Here is a 19,180-nt window from a genome sequence, read left to right as displayed (position 1 = left end):
AAAGAGAACATATTTTAACCTTTTTTATAAAGAAATAAATATTGTAACATAAAATAAAAAAATAAAGTTAATATTTTTATTATTTGCGTGTTTTTAAAAATAAATTTATATTCAGATATGTAAAGTAAAAAAATATTTTATAAATAAATTGTTTTGTTTGGATTATCTAAAAAATTATGGAGTAGAGTAAGCCAAAATTGGAAATATTCTTTCAAGTTGAGGGACACCATTTAACACCAAGGACTCAAGAGAATCACGGCCAGCGATTCATTTGTCAGTCCAAAACCTGGTAATTCCCATCGTTGACAGATCATACCAAGTTGCTAAAGGCAATATCCCAATAGTTGACCAAAGCTTTCCAAATGTGGCATGATTTAGGCTTGAATTTAACTGTGGGAATATAAGAAACCACGATTTAGGCTTGAATTTAAGTGTGGGAATATAAGAAACGCCACAGTTGTATTTATCCTCAAGACTGCACATCCAAAGGGGACTTGAGTAATAAGAGATCATCCCAACTTTAGAAAGTAAGTCTGGTTGAGTTTTGATGTTTTTGAAACCGAGGCCACCGTGTTCTTTCGGCTTGCAATTAATCTCCCAAGAGACAAGATGAATTTGCGATTGTCTCCATCACTTCCCCACACAAAGTCTCTACATAGATTTTCAATCTCATAACAGATTGAAGTTGGGGAGAGTTGCGACTTGAATCCAATAAGAAAGAAGGTTTAAAAGGCAATATTGTGCCAAATTAATGCGACCATCCATGGATAAAGATCTACTTTTCTAGCTATTAAGTTTTTTTCTTACCTTGTCAACCAGGGTTAAGAAAATAAGCATAACATTTTATCTTATGAAGAACCATGAATCCCGTACAAGTGTGGAGATCATATGTGGAAGGGATGTTCAACCTTTAGCCAAGGGCAACAACTTGTGTGTGAAAAACATTTGAAGAGAAACAAATTGAAGATTTATCTCTATTAACAAATTGATCCGAAATCAAGGCAAAAAGGTTAAGAATGTTGTCAATCTCATCTACCTGATTGTTTGTAACTTCAACTACCAGAATAATATCGTCAAGTGGGAGACCTACACTGTATTCCCCTTCCTGAAAGGGAATGATTTTCATATATTGTTATGAATTGAGTTTTGAATCATGTGGACAAGTCTTTCCAAGCACAACACAAATAAAAACGGAGAGAAGAAGTTCCTTTAACGTTAAAATAAATTTACATGATTTTTTTTTAATTTAGGTCTCCTCAAAAGTTTCCAAAATTTAAACTAAAAAAATACAAAATACTAGTAATAAAATAACAAAATAACAAAATTAAAAAATACAAAATACTAATAATAAAATAACAAAATTCAAGCTGTAAACGTAAAAGAGAATCTTTTGTAAACCAGTAACTTACCGCCTAATCGTATTCAGAAACCAGGTTTCCCGCCTAAACTTATACAGCACACAAGTAGAGAGACACACAGCATCTGCCATTGTGAAATCTGAAGTGAATGGAAAAGAAAAAAATGATCTCTGCATCAAACCCTAACCCTAAAAATGTGTACCACATCGGCGGTCTGCAAGTGGAGTTTCCCTATCAGCCATACGGGTCTCAATTTGCCTTTATGGGTAGAGTAATTTCCACCCTTAATCGAGCTCAGAAAGAAGGCCATTGTCACGCGTTGCTTGAGTCTCCAACCGGCACTGGCAAGTCCCTGTCGCTTCTCTGTTCCTCTCTCGCTTGGCAGCACCATTATAAATCTCAACACCACCACCTCAAGTCCGCACATGAGGCAACCGCCGATCCTCTGGCTTATGGCGGCGGTTTTGTTCCCGACGAAGTTCCACTTTCTTCTGGTAACTGTCTCTTCCAATCGACCATATTTCCTTTATTTGGTTTCTGTTATCCTCACCAAATTCTCCTTGGTTTTGGCATCAGAAAGTCTGGACCGTACGCAATCTGAGGGCAACAACAAGAAGCAGAAGAAAAAGGAAGCACCCACTATATATTATGCCTCGTAGGTTTTTAACCGTCGAGTTATCATTTGATTCCTTTTTTTTTTGTTCCCTAAGTAATTCATAGTTATAAAATTGAGAAGTTTTGTTATTATGGTTCCAATCAATTAGTATTGCTGAATATTGTAGAGACGATTAGATTAGATGGTTTCAGATTTTCCAGGCCGCTTTCTATATCTTAAAGTATAGGCATCGTCACTTAACTTGGTCATATTTTGTTCTATTGCATAAGGAGAACACACTCACAAATTTCTCAAGTGGTTCGTGAATTGCGGAAAACTGCATACAGGGTTCCTATGGCTGTGTTGGTGGGTTGAATCCATTTCTTTGATGGCACTCGGACTTCACAGTAAAGCATTATTGATTTGTCTGAGTATTTTTCCCTTTCTTATTTTGCCAGGCATCGCGGAAACATTACTGCACAAATAAAAATATAATGGGCAAAGAGAACATCAACGATGAATGGTTGCTTTTACCTTGAGAATTTTTACCTTATGAGAATCTCCTCCCTCCATCTTTGTACTGATATATTTCATAAAATGTTCTCATATTGCAATATTTATACTGATATTTTTCATAAAATGTTCTCAGTAAACTATTATTGAAAGATCAGGCAACGGGGTGTCCAGAATTCAAGTGAGTGTATGCTTATCCACTCATGCTTCCTATCTATTTTTTATATCACAGTTCCTGAAGTAACTGAAATGAGAAGCTTAATATCTATGCACTTATGCAGAAATGCTCATAAAGTCAAAGGTCATCCATCCCTTCATAAAGGAGGATGCAATGAGGTACATGACATAGAAGATCTTGTAAAAGTTGGACAATTGGTAAAAGGTTGGGTCTTGTTATTATTTTAGCCTTTTATTTATTTGTTTTAAATTTTATGCTAAGCTTTGTATAGTACAAGTCTTATGCTGTCTCCACTTTCAGGTTGTTCTTATTATGCTGCTCGTTCTATGTCAGATGATGCACAGTTGGTATTTTGTCCATATAACTACATCATTAATCCAGTCATTCGGGCAGCAATGGATGTGGATATTAAAGGAGCCATAGTGATTCTTGATGAAGCTCAGTGAGCTGCTCATCTCTTTCTATTTAGTTGCCAAGTCAATGAAATAGTTTGAGAAGTCCAGTTAAATTGAAGTGCCTTATTTTATTCTTTAGATAATATATGGATTCCTGATGTTTTTGACACACCATCAGTTGTATGCAATACAAATCCTATGTAGAGCTTAATGAGAAATTTCTTTAGTTTGGTAGTTTATTCGTGTTTTTCTCTATGAAATGGACCTCACATGCTTGCACTTTGCAGCAACATAGAGGACATTGCTCGTGATGCTGGCAGTGTGGATATTGAAGAGGATGTTGTGGATAGTATGTTATGAACCTTTTAGCTTTTATTTTCATTGTCACCAATAATTTTAGCTTTTATTTGTCGTCACTAATAATGAGGCTTAACTATATGGTCATACCTTTGAAAGAACTACAAATGGAGCTTCAACAACTTTGTTCTATTAAGGCTGAAATTTACCAACCGCTATATGAAATGACACAGGTAATAGGATTAGATATTTGGTTTGAAATGTGTGACCTATAAATTTATCCTCAGTGACTGTATATCTTTAATGAGTGCTGCATTTTTGCAGGGCCTTACTAGTTGGATGGAACAGAAGAAGAACAAGCTAGAAAAACGTGATTTTCAGCACTATGTGTCTTGGTAAGTTAAGGATTTTGTCATTTCTTATGCCTCTATTTATTATTATTTTGTAATGCATTTTTCATTTTGTAATTTGGATCTTGAGGCTCTAGAAATTCCTAGTATTATAGAAGTTGGTTTGCTATAGATTTGATATAAGCATGCCTTATAGTGTTATGCAGTTAGTAATTGATTGGAATTGCAACAATCAGACTGAATAAAAGGGCATTGGGAAAATGAGACTCCACTTGGGTTGGGATGATACTGTTAATAATAAGGAACATGCACTTTTCTTTTTCCCAAGTAAATCTCCATTTATTTAAGCTGCTCAGGAAATTATCTATTAATTTCTTTTGTCATTTTTTTGAACCCAGTTCTTGTGTTAATAAGAAATTGATCCTTTGATCTTATTTGTTTATGTTTGATTGCCTGCGTTCACATATGACATTTACTATTTGAGAATTGAAGGGTTGCTTTAAGCTCTCTGTGGTTAAATTCTTTTTCGTCTGTTGCAAACTTGCAATTCAATTGCTATTTTGAAAAATTATTTAACCGTTGTATTGTCTGGTGGCTAGAGCCTCATCAAATAAAACCCATAACTTGTGAATTATATCTGGGATTTAATGACATAAGCTTTCTTTATGTATAGTTGGACTGGTGATAAGGCTTTAAGAGAGCTTGAAGAAGCAAATATTTCAAAACAGTGTTTCCCTATCTTGCTAGAATGTGCTACCAAGGTATCTCATTTGTTTGGCATTTGTATTATACTATTATTCTTATGTCTGTGTGCTATTTATCTACTTGATAATTTATTCAAGGCAATCAAAGTTGCTACAGACTTGGAGACAGATGCACCGCATATAAGTGCCATGTCAGTGATAACATTGGAAGGTCTGGGGTTATGGTTTTTATGTCTGACTTGGCTCTAAATATTTGTTACGACCAATGATATTTATTGATCTCATTTCAGGCTTATTCTCATCGCTAACTTATTTCTTCTCGAGAAATGGATCTCACATGTTGGATTACCAGCTTGCTCTTCAGCGATGTATCAGAGAAGATACTGGTAAATAGTTGCAATTTCAGTCTAACAATAATATCCAGCAGGACCACAAATGACATGGTTGTTATCCATATAGAAGTGAATGGAAAATGGCTTAGAAATCTTTTGGTTGTATGAATGGAGTTTTTGGAGTCTCTTGAAATATAATATAATCTAAATTAACAAATTGAAATCATTTATAGGGAGACAAGAATTTAAAAGATTTTTCTTAAACATAAAAGGTTAAATTGTTTTTAATCTTTGGATCCTTGTAGTGGTCCTGAAACTGATGGTGTTAGAGTAGTGGACAGATTATTACTATTTTCAGAACTTAAAAAGGAGACTAGAAATGAGATATAAGAGTGTATTTATTTTGTGAACTGAAGACAAATGAGGACCCTTTTCCTTTTAATATTGGGAAAACAATTACAGGTTGAATTAATTGATGACATTGTAAAAGGTTCTAATAGCTAGTATGTAACTATATATCTTATGTTTCTGCCTGGGTTATTACTGCATTATTATAATTACCATTCGTTGGTTCTATGCCAGGAAGAGCTTCTAGAAACTGGACATACACTTTAAGTTTATGGTGCTTAAATCCAGCAGTTGTGTTTAGAGATGTTGCTAATCTTTCTTTATCAGTCATCTTGACTTCAGGGTAAGCATAATGTGAATGGGCACCTAATGGCCAAGCCCATGTTTATACATGTTCAGGGCAGAATTCTTTGTATTTTTTCTCCTGTTTTAAAAATGCATCTCATAATGTGTTCCTGAATCCTGATAATGAGGCACTTAGGTCTAGGCCACTTAAGCCTGATTTCATATAAGCATATAATTATGTCCGGGCCCATATTCTTCTGGACCTGGGTGGGTGGGCAATAACCCAGTCTGTTTTTGCAGTTATATGCAAAATTAACCTGCTTTTCCATACTAATTTTCTTTAAAGCATCTCTGTTTGAATACATGTCCTGTATTCCAGTAATGTATCAATGTCTCAAATATTATATTAAAATCTCCCAAATTAACTTAGCATCGTATTTGTAAAATGTCCTTTGTCAATATTTTTCCTATTTAGACATTCATATTTCATAATAATGTCTGTAAATATGCCAAACTATATATATAGAGAGAGGACATATGATATGAGATGAGAATGATCATCTTATGTGAGAATGAGAATGACTAATCTCAATTGTTAGATTAAAATAAAAGGCCAAGATTAAAATATTTTAAATTCAAATTAAAATTTCATTTAATCATAAAATCTACACAAGTTTTACCAAACAGGAAACAAATATCTTAAAGATTTAATCTATAATGTCCTAAAATATTCTAAACCTATCATCATCATGACCACCACTACTGTCATGACTGTTTCCACCATAATTGCCATAGCCGCCACCTCAACACCACTATGATCATCACTGCCCTTGCCACCGCTAACATGATTAACATGATTGTTACCGCTGTCATCGCCGCCATCACCACCACCACTGTGATCGCCGCTGTCACCACCAGTGGTAGTAGCGGTGATAGTTATGTTGGTGGCAACGATGATGGTCATGACAATATTTTAATCTTGATCTTTAATTTTAATCTAACGGTTGAGATTAGTCTTTCTCATATGATACGTCCTATATATATCAAGTATAACTCTTTTAGAGTTACTCCTCATTCTCACCATTCATTTTCTTGAAATCTAATGGTTCTAAAGAGTAACTCATCTTAACCGTTAGATTAGATGAAAATGAAGGATGACGATGATGAGTAACTTGATCGCTCCTCTATATATATGTCTAGATGACAGAAATAACCATTTTACTGTTACGTTTTGTAAAAAGCATTTGTTGAAATACAGTTCCAGTAAGGTATTGGCCCCTCAAACATTCATGGTAAAGGTAAACTTTCACCAAATAATTGATATATATGCCAATGTCATACAAATTTTTATTGCTAAAATGAGGGAGAGTCTTCTATTTTTATTTTTAATTGCCATGACACCCAGCATGTGAGGGCCAAATTTTTTTGAGAAGTGAGCTCAGTTCTTATAGCATTTCTGCTTCCTAGCATTCTTGTAGTATCATTTACATACTAATTTTGGTATTTCAGAACACTGTCACCAATGGCATCCTTTACCTCTGAGCTTGGAGTTCATTTTGAAACTAGTCTAGAAGCTCCTCATGTAATTGATGTTGACTCACAGGTTTTGGCTACTTCTCAATTTTTCTTCAAAGTTCATTATTCCTTTTAGCCCTGTAAGTGCTTGTTCAACAAGTTATAACCTCTTGAATGTAGGTGTGGCCCGCTATAATCTCCACTGGTCCTGGCAATTATCCTTTAAATGCAAGTTACAAAACAGCAGATGGATATGCATTCCAGGTATGCTTGCTCAACATAAATTTTTCAGCATATGTTATTCTTGCCTTTAGAGTACATCTAGTTATTATAAGCTATGATTTAGGATGCAGTTGGAAAATCTTTAGAGGAAATCTTCAAGATTGTTCCAGGTGGATGCCTTGTGTTCTTTCCAAGTTATAAATTGATGGACAAATTATGCAAGCGTTGGTCTGAAACAGGTCAATGGTCTCGACTAAATGCAGAAAAGCCTCTTTTTGTTGGTGAGTTATCCTTATCTTCCAAATGATTTTCGTGTATTATGGATTAGGTTTTAGATCTGAGTGTCTGTTGATATATTTGCTTTTACTTTTTACCATCCTTTTTTTCTGCAAAGTGCAAATGTCAAAGTAGATGGGACATTACTTTGGTATTTATATCTAAAGTTGATTTTGTTGTCCTGGCAATAATTTTTGGTTGTAATAAGAATTTGTATTATGTTTGTGCTTGGTGTGTAGAATCAAGAGGAGGAAGCCAAGAAGATTTTGAACTTGCATTAAAGGGGTATTATCATTCAATTCATGGCAAAATACCTGCACTGAAAAGGAAAAGAAGGATTAAGAAAATTGATCTAAATCATGCTCATGCAGTTGATTCCCTACAGAATTCTGAGAAAGGAGGAGCTGCTTTACTTGGTGTTTGTCGAGGAAAGGTGCGTCAGAATTTTATTTGTATCTAATTATTTTAGATGCAGCTTTTATGAGGCAACAATTGTGGAATGAGAAATTTGATTTTTGCTATGCTTTAGTAGTGCTACAGTTATATTTGCTTATAGTTTTTCCCTAGATAGGACTTTTTTTTAGAACAACAAAAGCAAATATTGACCACTAGATTTTACTATGATTGATTAAGATTAAATCATACAAGTTATGTGAGTTTTTCAAAAAGTCACATCACTATTTGAAATGATTATGTGATTTTAAAAAGAGGAGGGGTCAAGTTACTCTAAAAGTAACTTTTTTAGAGTTACTCCCCATCTTTACCATTCATTTTTTTGGAATCTAATGGTTAAAATTAGTTAATCATTAGAACCATTAGATTTTAGAGTTACTCTTGGAGTAACTTGGTCTTTCCTCTTTGAAAAAACTTTTAATCTTGACCATTCATATATAATTGTGGTCAAGATTTATTCCTCTCACTCATTAAAAATCTCCTCTTACTAAATTGTGCCTCACAACTTTTCTTGTTTCATTTTTAGCCTTTTGATATCCTGTCCAATTTTCAACATTATAGCACCCTTTTATTCTACCACTAAGATTTCTTATCTCAGTTCAAAACTTTGGATTCACTCAACTGCTTTAGCAACCTTCCGAACTTTCTTAGACATCTTATCTTAAATGGACTCAGCGCTACCTTGTGATTCCACCTTACTTTTCACCAATAATTTCTTCTTAAAAGTCAAATGTATATCACTATTAAGTTGTCACCACTTGATTTTTGAATTTTTAATTTGCAGTTTACAGTTCTTAAAATAGACATCTAGGATCAATACCTTATGTCATATAGTAAAACTTTCTTAGAATTCTTGCAAGCTCTTTCATTTGAACTCCTTACAAAAAAAATAATCAATTTGCAACCTTAAGGTTCCACTCTTGTAAGTGATTAAATGTTCTTCCCACTTTTTAAAATAAGTGTGCATAATTTTGAGGTGATTTGCCATTGAGAAATCAAGAATAGATTGTCTTTTCTCATATAGCTCTCTAAAACCAAAACCATCATGAGCTCTTGTAAATTGTCTTGCCTTACTTCCAACATATGCATTTAAATCTCTGCCTATAAGAATATTTTTTTTTGTATGAAAAACCATGAACGATTTGTTAGGAACCAATAATTGAAATGAGAAAGAAAAGAAAGAATTTTATTGAATAGGAAGAAAACAGAAAATAGGAAACATAACTCTCCTCTAAGGGTTTCCCTTTCAGAAAAGATTTTTCCTTTCACAAAGAACTAATGTTCAATTAACAAAATGACACAGATCTCCTTGTCTCCTATCCTTCTTCCCCTATTTATATCTAATAAATCCCTCTAACTAACTAACTCACCCTTCTCCTTAAATCCTAACACAATCTGATCGGAATTGGCCCAATAGTGAGAAACCTTTGAAGCTTTACACAAAGGCCCAAGAGGGTAACGGAGTCCATTCAGAATTAGTGCTGTCGTGCTTTGTGAGTGGGAATTGAGTTAGTTAGAGGAGTGAGAAACAGTGAGTGAATTCTGTTAAGAGAAAGGGCACTGTTTGTATGGGGGGAGGATATTTTGGAATGAAATTGGGAGTCTAGAGATTCATCTTTGATTAGGGGGAGCTTGCTCTCATTTTCTCTATTTGTGCCTTTTTGTTATTTTCCTTCTTTTGCAGCACCAATTGATACAATACGTATCACAATCCCTTGATTTCCAAATGTTTTCTTTGAAAAAGTACTGCAGGTCCTATTTCTAGTGCATAAGCATTGCTGATATTGATAATGTTCCATGCAACCATTAATTTTATAGATAAAATCTTGTCTCTAATTCTTTTTGCATCTACCACATTGTCCTTCCAGTTCATATCCACAACAATACTTATTCCATTCTTTTCTCTTTCCTGTTGTGTCTAGCTCCTCAGTTTTTTCTCCAATCCATTTAGTTTCTTCAAGACACATGATGTTAATCCTTCTCTGAATCTTGATGTTCACCACCTCCAAAGATTTACTTGCCAAATTTCAAGTCCCAAACCTAATCAAGCACTCTTGGGTTAGCTTCTTTACCCACATTCATAAAAAAAAAGAAGTGAAAACCCTTACTCATTTACTCATTTAACATTACATCTAGGCACCAATGCAATAACTCTAATTCATTTAACACTAGACATGAGTCATATAGTGTTTAGCTTCCAGGTAACAACCTAGCATTAGCATACGTAATTTGTCGTGGGTGATCCATGTTTGAGACTTTGAGGTTTTGAAAAGTTTGGTGTTGGCTATCAAGTTCAAGGGCCTGTCTTATAACGTGAGTTTGAGCCTAATTCAACCCTAAAAGCCAGCTCATAGGGTGAGGGTTTCCCCCCACTAATATACTCTGTCTTGGCCATATCTCTAGTCAATGTGGGACTTGGATTTTTTTCAATACATTCTTTATGCCCAACACTTTTTGGTTTGGTGCGTGTATAATATGGTGTGTGACCCTTTTTAATGAATCTAAGATAAACTATAATATCATCTTAGAATGTGGGTTTGGGATCTCTTTTACAGTACCTCTCGTAGTGGTTTGCTATTTATAATATATATATATTTTTGCCTTCCAAAAAAAAAATGTGGGTTTGGGTCGAACTCAACCCCAAAAGTTAACTCATAAGATGAGGATTGTCCCTCACTTATATACTCTATCTTGGCACTATCTCTCTGGCCTAACACAACCTCTCTTCCTTTACTTAGGCTTGGGACCAACTATGAGACTATATGCAGAGATTTTAATTGTGATTTCTTTAATATGATTTGTTACTAATTTAATTGATTATATTTCTATTTGTATGTTTACATTTCATTAAGGTCAATTCGGAAATGGCATTAAAAGTAATTGAGAGTGAAAATAAACTATTGGTTGTGTCAATAGCATTACCATTATTTAAAATGTTTTAATCTATGTTGATGATATGACTGCTTTAAGATATATGAATTCAATTTACCTTTAGCATAGTTATTTGTGCATATGTCTGCATTATTATACGCTTGTGTTTATTCGATCAACATAATATAACGCTCGTGTTGCAGGTTTCTGAAGGAATTGATTTCTCCGATGATAATGCCAGAGTAGTTGTATCCTTATTTCTACTTATAATTTATTGTTCACTATTATCGGTGGGTAATGGATCTTGATCTGCCATGTGGCTATGGTATATCTTGTGAGGATTGAAAGTAGATATATTCTCAGATTATCAAAATAAAGATTAAAAAAAGATTGTGAAAACGAACTACTTGATCACACGGATATTCCATTTTTTAATAATCAATGTAATGTTAACTAAGATTGTACGTCCTTGATAATCTCAGATTATTGTTGGTATTCCATTTCCCAATATGTAAGACTCCTTTTCTCTTATAAATTTTCTTTTGAAGGAATCCCGCTATGTGAACAAAATTCTGATTGCTTGATTTATTACAACTAACAGAAATGATATTCAAGTTGCACTGAAGAAGAAATATAATGACACCTACAAATCATCCAAAAATCTTTTGAGTGGAAGTGAGTGGTACTGCCACCAAGCATTCCGAGTTTTAAATCAAGCAGCAGGTAAGGCTTAATTCAATTTATTTTTTCATCACAAACCAAAGCTGATTTTTTTTCAAAATTTTAAATTCTTTACACTGATTACCTTTTATTTTCTGTAGGGCGCTGTATACGACATAAACTTGATTATGGAGCAATTGTCCTATTGGGTATGAACTGCCCTCCACTTCAGTTCTCTTCTCTTCCACTTTATACGTTGTTTCTGTTGGAAGGAAATTTTAGTATTGAAGGGAATATTTGAGAATGGGAGAGATTAGAAAGTTTTGGAGGAAGAGATTACTTGTACAAATGATCACTACTTCTTGATTTGTGACTTGATACAAACTCTAATACATCACCCTTATTTATACTAGTGGCTCCTCCTAAACCAATGGTTAGGATTTTGTCGACACACACTTAATCTAATGGCTACAAATGATTCTCTAGAACTTTCTTCATAAATACAAAGTTACTCACATTCTAGAATATTCTATAAGCTACTCTAGAATTATCTTCTAAAATAGATTTCTCAAGAACATTCTTCTAGAATTTTAGCTTTACATGTCTTCTAGAATCTTCTAGAACTTGGGCTTTTTGATAATACCCACAATCAAGTTTATATTTCAACAGTTTCTCTCCTTTTTGGATTTAGAATTTAGAAACTGATTTTTATATTTGAAAGGGAGGGTGGAACTTATTAGGTTTCCCAGGATATGCCAAATATTACACTGGTAGTTGCTGTGTAAGAGTTTACAGCATTAAAACTGTTGTCTTTTTCATTAGTTTGTTTGGAATTAATTCCTTTAAGCATGTTTTTAATGTTGGTAGACATCGTACCATTGGCAAATATTCTCCCATGGAACATAAAACTTATCATGAGTCATGGCAGTTATTCCCATGGTGCAACCATAAAAGCAGGCAGTTCTGTCTTGCAAAGTACCTTTTTTGTTTCAAATCTAATAATCTAGTGTTTTCTCCTTGTGTTTTGCTATGCCATTATTGCAGTGCAGTTTATTTTAACACTGTTCTTTGTATAGCTATCAACTCTACATTTTCAACCAGTGTTTGCATCATAATTGGTGTAATTATTCTTGTGGAAATAGATGAACGTTTTCGGGATGAAAGAAATAGGGCATTCATTTCAAAGTGGCTAAGAAGACCGTTGAGAGTATATGACAGCTTTGATTTGTCATTGGAGGGACTAAAATCTTTCTTTGAGGATGCCAAGGTACATGGCATGTTGGTTCATTATAATCTACCTCTTTCCTCTTCAAGGTTTAGTGGAGAAAGGATTATTAATATATGGTCAACTTGCTGTAGAAACATTATGGCATAAATACAGTACATGCCACACAGAGTTTGGGTTTAAATGGGGATGTCGTCCAAATCAAGGATCAGAATGCATGGTTCAAAAGAAAGAAAAATCAGAAGCTGAACAAGTCTGGTAATGGAGATGGGAGAGAAACATCAGTGATTGAGAATAACATGTCTTTTCCCACACTAACCCCTCAAGATCTTGTTGAGAGTCAGCCATCAGCTCAAAAGAGCAGTAACACATACAATTGTAAATATCTCCCACAATGCTGTAATCAGACAGAGCCAAGGTATCTCTCTTTTTGTGTTTCCACCATTTTGTTGTAATTGGTATGGCTATTTTTTAGTAACTAAACATTTAAACCTAATGATAAACACTTCTAATTTGAAAAATTGGTGGAGTTAAATCCTTCTTTGGCTGTCACCAAATTTGTGTATTTTGGCCTCCATATTTCAAATTTCATAGATATGCAAGGGATATTAATCTTCTATTCACTACATCTGAAGTATAGAACATTCAGCTGATTCTGTGATTGTTTATTTAACAAATACCAATTGCCTTTCGTCATGTTACCTGATCTTTAAGCATATGTAGCTATATATTTGAGTTAGCCAAACTGCCAGGGATCTTGTATTAAAACTTATGGTGGTGTAATTTTTCTCTTTTGGGTGAATAAATAAAGAAGACATCAATTGACCTGGATGAACTATTTTTCTTTTTTAAATTTAAATATGCTGTTCCCTTATGCTTGTGCATTTCTATTTTGTTTTGGGTGGGTTCATTCAGGGCTTTCAATTCTGTAATACAGGATCAACCTTAGTATCTACAATATCAGATGCATCTAGACATTCATTTTTTATCTGGTGAAATATTGTGGGTACAGTTGATAGTTTTTATGCCAACAAATGGAAATCGTCTAAACATAATTTGCAACTATTTTTACATCATTAAACAATCACAATGTGGTTACCTGTTGAAAAATGTATTTCTTACAGGTTCACTGGAGAATCATCTGTGGCAATCATACATGAGGAAACTTCCATTGTCATGGAAACCCCTTGTATAGATGTTGAAAATGATCCCACTAGTCCTGATTACTCCAAGGATGACAACTCTGGTTCCATCATAATTGAGGCCTCAGCTCAATTTGCAGATCACTTATCAAGTCTTTCAATAATGTCTTTAACTAAAGGAAGTAAAAACTCTTCAAGGGCCCAGTCTTCAATAACAATTACTCCTAAAAAGAATGTAATTACAAGTGATATTCCAGAAATGGAAAGTGTTAACTCTCATAATCAGAAAAGGAGAAATCCCATGGTCACTCCATTTATAAACCTCGTTGAAGAAGATAATTTTGTTGCACCTTGTGCCAGTCCTCTTACATGGTACACAAAAAGCTCCGTAGATGTTAGAGAGATAACTCATGGAAGTGAATATGGTTTCAAGAGAATTTTGAAGTCAAATTCTCCTCCATTACTGACAAGCACTATACCTGGTTCTTGTTCACCAACTGCCCCTCCACTAGACAAAAGGTTACAGATATTTTGTTCACTCTGCAAAAGTCCATTGGGCCGACCTGAGAATCATCTATATCTTACATGCTCATTGATTTCATCATCAAAAAATCATTTGAGATCCCTTTTGAAACAGAGGTTGAAAACTTACAATACTGATACTTTAAAGAGTGTTCCAGTTATAATTACCGATTCTTTATTTGTTGATCAACGAATTTGCAATGGAATACCCAAAAGTGCAATGGAACAGGGTATTTGGTGTCCAGAAGATGGGTGTGTCTTCAGCACTATTTTCTGTCCCTTCTGCAGTAATATCAACAATTTGCTAGGAGTTCAGATCATGGCTACTGACTCATCAAATGTTCAGTTACTTGACAAGGTGACTTTTACCACCAGGGTCAGGCAACCTTGTTTCACTTGTACATGAATCTTTATGTCCCTTTTTGCATTGTTCTTTGCTGTTCCAGTTCCAGCTGTGTCAATTTTCTCTGCTGGTGTTCTTCCAATTGTATTTTTCACTTAACATTTCTTCTCCAGATATTGTTTTACTTTGATTCATTGGAAGTGAAGAGCAGTGAGGAATCAGGGAACGTTGCCTCAGGGAAAGTGGTAAGATCAAGGCATATTGCTTGTTAGTCTTCTCCAAGAAGTTAATACTTGTTAAAATAATTGTTTTTTTGGTGATAGTGACCAATCTGTTTTCTAGCATATTGCCAAAAACAAATATTTTATGGCAAGGGAAAAATGTTTGAAACTGAAAGTTAACAAAACTTCACAAAACGCTGTCTTTTATCTGCACTTTTGAAATTGTTCTTCATGCATGCTAAAGTGCTCAATTATAATATAAATGAGCTATGTACTCTTCTGACAATTTATGATAACATCTTCTGAATTGCTATAGGATCTGTCGCCAGTTAAAGACTCTAGGGAGGATGAAATTGCTGTCTTAAATTCTATTGAGAAATATTCTTATTTTCCCCGACCAGGGAATTCAGAAGTCTAGAAGACTAGAAATTCTAAGGTAAGAATTCAAGTAATGCTTCAAGCATTTTTTGTTGAAAAGTATACTTTTGTCTTAGAGTTGTCTTGTCTGTAAATGATGCAACAAAGACTAAGAGTCTTGCATTGTGCAGCAACCCAGAATTGAAGCTAGTAAGATTGGAATTATGACACAATTTTGATAACTATGTTAAGAACACAAATTGAGGTGGGATGTTTGTTTCTCAAAAATTGAATCAGAATATTTTTTGTTTGACATCCATCCCATTTAATGTAATTAAATTTTCTATGTGAGTTGTATTTTTATTTATCTCTTATTCTTTTGCATTTAATTGAGTGGATACCTAAAGTTGGGAAACACCAGTCATTCTGAGCCTTTCACCCCTCCCCAATTAGGAACTTTTTGGAATCAAATGCTTAATTTACTAGTGTTTTTTTTTCTTCAGCATGTTGGGGAAGTATTCTAGTCAAATATAAGTAGTTTGCTATTGATAGTTGCTGATTGAGCTAATTGCCCATCTATATATATTATTATTTTTTGCACAAAAATACTTGTGTTGATGGTTTTATTACTTTTGTTTTATAGAACATTTTAGGCTTAAATATTTTTTGATCCTTGATAAATACTACTTTTTATATTTGGTCCATAATAAATTTTTTCTTTTGATCGGGTCCCTAATATATGAAAAATTGTCTAAGTTCTTGTCATTAGTTCAAAATCGTTATCTGTCCATGTGGCCGTTAATAGATTATGCAGGCATATCACGTGTGGTGTCACGTGTAATCTTTATTTAAGTGGGATTGCACATGATTTCTTTTTTATATAAAAAAGTAAACAATGATTTTTTGCATGTTAAAAAATTTTCTATTTCTTTCTTTTCCCAATCTGTTACCCCTTTCTCTGTTGAGCCTAAACCCCAATCTACTTCTCATTGGTTCCACCGTCAAGGTGTGCATCTCGTGCGATTATTAGTAAGGAGCAACAACAGAAGAAGAATAATGAAGAAGAGTAAGAAAAAGCATTGAAGTCGTTGGAGATCGAGATGACCCCGTTTTCTCCCACTACCTCACGCCGCAAGCACGACGACCCCGTCACTGTCAGAACACTCCGCATATGGGATCTCTCTTCCTTTCGAATAGAGAATCACTACTTTTGATGAATGGAGAAGCTTAACGGGATCAAAGGCATTAATTTTAGACTCGTCGTTATGGCTCTTGTTTCAGATGATTTTCAAGGAATGAAAAAGGATGTCGTGTTTGAAAGTTGGTGTGAACCTGATACCGTTGTTTTGAGAGGTGTGTCGTCGTAGTGTTTCACTGAGCCTAGGTTTCATCTAAGCCCTACATGCTAGTTACTCACACCATCTTCCTAGGTTTTGGATACTATGGTTTCGAAAGCGGAGAGGTTTTCGGATTTGTTGAGCAAATTTGCGCAGAGTTCCAAGGAGGTTAGATGTTTTGGGTTTGTATTTGTGATCAGAGAAGGGATGTTTTAGGTGTGGGTCGTTGTTTGATGGTGGTGGTGCATGGAGAGGTTGCAAAAAAGGAGGAAGGAGCTTGCATAAATGTCGTTTTTAATTTTAAAAAATTAAATTTTTTTTCATGCCTAATCCCTCTCAAACAAAGATTACAAGTGACACTACATATGGCATTTTTGCGTGACCGGTTAATGGTCATGTAGTCAAATAAGATTTTGACCAACCAGAGACAATTTTTCAAATATCAGGGATCTGATTTGAAGGAAAAAATTATTAGAAATTAAACGCAAAAAATAAATATTTATCATACACCAAAAACATATTTAAGTCAATATTTTAATTTCATTAATCATATCTTATTGAAAGATGCAGAGCTTATCGTGTTTTGGAATTTCGGGATTGATTTGTACATTTTTCCTGCCTTCAAGATCTGCTGCCATCGCTCCCTTCCCTCAAAATACATGAATACCAAGTATGAAACCTATGTGTTGGTGGTACGAGAGTATCTCAAAGTTACCAAATGACCCGAATTGCAGAGGTGCTTCTGTACAGCAAGTTATAAAATTTTGCTTTCTTTTTGTACAGTTTGGAGGATGATTTCTTGTTACATATCCTGACTCATAGTTGAGCTTTTCTGTAAAGCATTTCCAATAGTACTATCTTGCATGTATCGAACTATATTCGAATAACTAATTGCAGTATGTTTTAGCACGGTCCCTCCAGGTGTTATGTCATTGTTACTCAGTAAGGTTCCTTTTGATAAAATTGAAATCAAAAATTGTTTTGAAATGGAGGCATGGTTGCAGTACCATATAAGTAAAATTCATACCGTTCCATTTGATCAATAGCCTTTTTAAGTTGAGAAAACATGGAAAACAGTATGAATTTTTAGAGTATTTATGGAGCTTCAGTTGATGGTAGGAAAGACAATAAGGCAACGCAATTCGAAACTACATATCCTATTAGATGAAAATTTGCCTTATACTTGCTTCATACCCACACAAGTGTTAAGTGAAGTATCTAAGAATTTTATGAATATTCGTGGGTATGCATTAATGCATAGGTATCTGAATATTTGTTAAAATATAAAAAAAAAAAACATGAAGAAAAAAATAATTTAAAAACATGTTTACACTCGATAAATTCGTTCATTCTTCAGTTTTGAAATATAAATTTTGAAACTTTTTTTTTGCAGTTTAATTTTTAGGTCAATTTATTTAACATACAATTAAGGAATTTACTTAGTTTCAATATGGTAGGGTCTATAAAGTAACAATTTATTTACGTAGTTCCAAATTCAATATGTAGCGAGTTTTACTCGTAAATATGAATTTTTTTTGCAATCTCAAGTTGATAGACTACTAGAAATACATTTGGGATTTATATTTCACAAATGAGTTTTTTTTTTTGCACCTAGCCTCTTGTCAAATTGTTAGGGTCTATAAAGTTAAGTTGTCAATTTGGGATTTATTCGTTCGCCTATGTCAGCACTTCAATACAAAACATATTAAAATGTCATGTAGAAAAAGACACTAGAAATACTTTATTACACGATAGCACCTGAAAAGCTAACAACGAAATTTAAACTTCAATTTTTTTTTTGGAGTGACAAATGTTAATTTATTAATTTTTTTCAGGAATTCAAATTAAATATTTAAGAATCCAGCTTACCACAAATTAAACATTTGTGATATAGATTGACATGTTTAAATTGGCAATCAAGATCATTCAAGTCTCACATGATCTTGTCAATTTAAGCATACACCATAATTTATTGGTCTTTGCGAAAAAGAAAAATTTATTGGAGCTTTCATCCCTTCATTTTTCCGGAATTCAAACTTGAGGGAGTGGAATTTAGTTGTGCTTCTTCTTCTTCCAAGCTTGTTCCTAGTGTTCTTGAACCTTTAAGTCATCAAGCTTAGGTAAATGAGTTTCATTCTTCATCCTAGACTTAGATTCCTATTCATTCTCTTGTTCTAGCTTCTCTAATAACTTGAAATTATTATTTTGTTTTACTTATGAAGGGAAACTCTAAAAAAATTGAATATTTTTCATTCTCCTTCAAGATTACATGAGTTCATCAAGAGGTAAGGGGAGTATTTTCAACTCTTGAACCATATGTTTGTTGATAAACTTCCGTGAACATGTTGCTTTGAAATTTTTATGCTTGTTGTCATGTCCTGAATCCATGTGCTGAGCTGTTTTCCTTGAGTTTTTTTTGTCAAAAATGAGTTCTTTGCATGTTAAAACATAGAGTTAGCCTTAAATTTCACGTAAATGAAGGTTTCCTAGCAAAAGTTACAAATAAAATAAATTTAAGGACATTCAGTAAAATGAAAAATCTGTCACGAATTTGAATTGAAAGTTATAATAGTATGGACTGTTTTTATTAAAGTTTTGACCTCAAAAATGAGTTTTTTAGGTTTGAAAATGTAGGGTAGCATATAAGATTTGCGAAAATCTGACTCTTAGAATACCAAAAG

At 33.9% G+C, this 19,180-nt stretch overlaps 1 protein-coding gene across 7 annotated transcripts; it reads left to right on the top strand.

The window, feature by feature from the left end:
- Nucleotides 1-1,120: 1,120 nt before the first annotated feature.
- LOC100779610 (regulator of telomere elongation helicase 1 homolog) lies at nt 1,121-17,413 on the top strand. 7 transcript variants are annotated; one of them, XM_041008926.1, is made up of 29 exons: nt 1,121-1,852; nt 1,935-2,013; nt 2,244-2,319; nt 2,412-2,476; nt 2,603-2,647; nt 2,748-2,848; nt 2,945-3,086; nt 3,327-3,388; nt 3,496-3,569; nt 3,661-3,731; nt 4,360-4,447; nt 4,529-4,601; nt 4,681-4,776; nt 5,305-5,413; nt 6,865-6,958; nt 7,051-7,134; nt 7,217-7,262; nt 7,332-7,373; nt 7,608-7,801; nt 10,896-10,940; nt 11,175-11,203; nt 11,294-11,415; nt 11,514-11,561; nt 12,495-12,619; nt 12,712-12,995; nt 13,702-14,617; nt 14,758-14,829; nt 15,122-15,241; nt 17,070-17,413. In XM_041008926.1, the coding sequence occupies exons 1-28, from the start codon at nt 1,507-1,509 to the stop codon at nt 15,221-15,223; spliced, it is 3,630 nt and encodes a 1,209-aa protein (XP_040864860.1). In that variant the 5' UTR covers nt 1,121-1,506; the 3' UTR covers nt 15,224-15,241; nt 17,070-17,413. The 7 variants fall into 7 exon arrangements, with proteins under 7 accessions (XP_040864860.1, XP_014622685.1, XP_025981227.1 ...); XM_014767199.3 differs by having other exon boundaries at nt 1,122-1,852; nt 2,978-3,086; nt 7,217-7,373; XM_026125442.2 differs by having other exon boundaries at nt 1,122-1,852; nt 7,217-7,373; nt 17,126-17,413.
- Nucleotides 17,414-19,180: the final 1,767 nt, after the last annotated feature.

Source organism: Glycine max, chromosome 14 (genome assembly GCF_000004515.6).
Source record: "Glycine max cultivar Williams 82 chromosome 14, Glycine_max_v4.0, whole genome shotgun sequence".
NCBI classification, from domain to species: domain Eukaryota; kingdom Viridiplantae; phylum Streptophyta; class Magnoliopsida; order Fabales; family Fabaceae; genus Glycine; species Glycine max.
The sequence above is the reverse complement of the archived record's forward strand: the minus strand, read 5'-3'. Positions and strand labels throughout refer to the sequence as shown.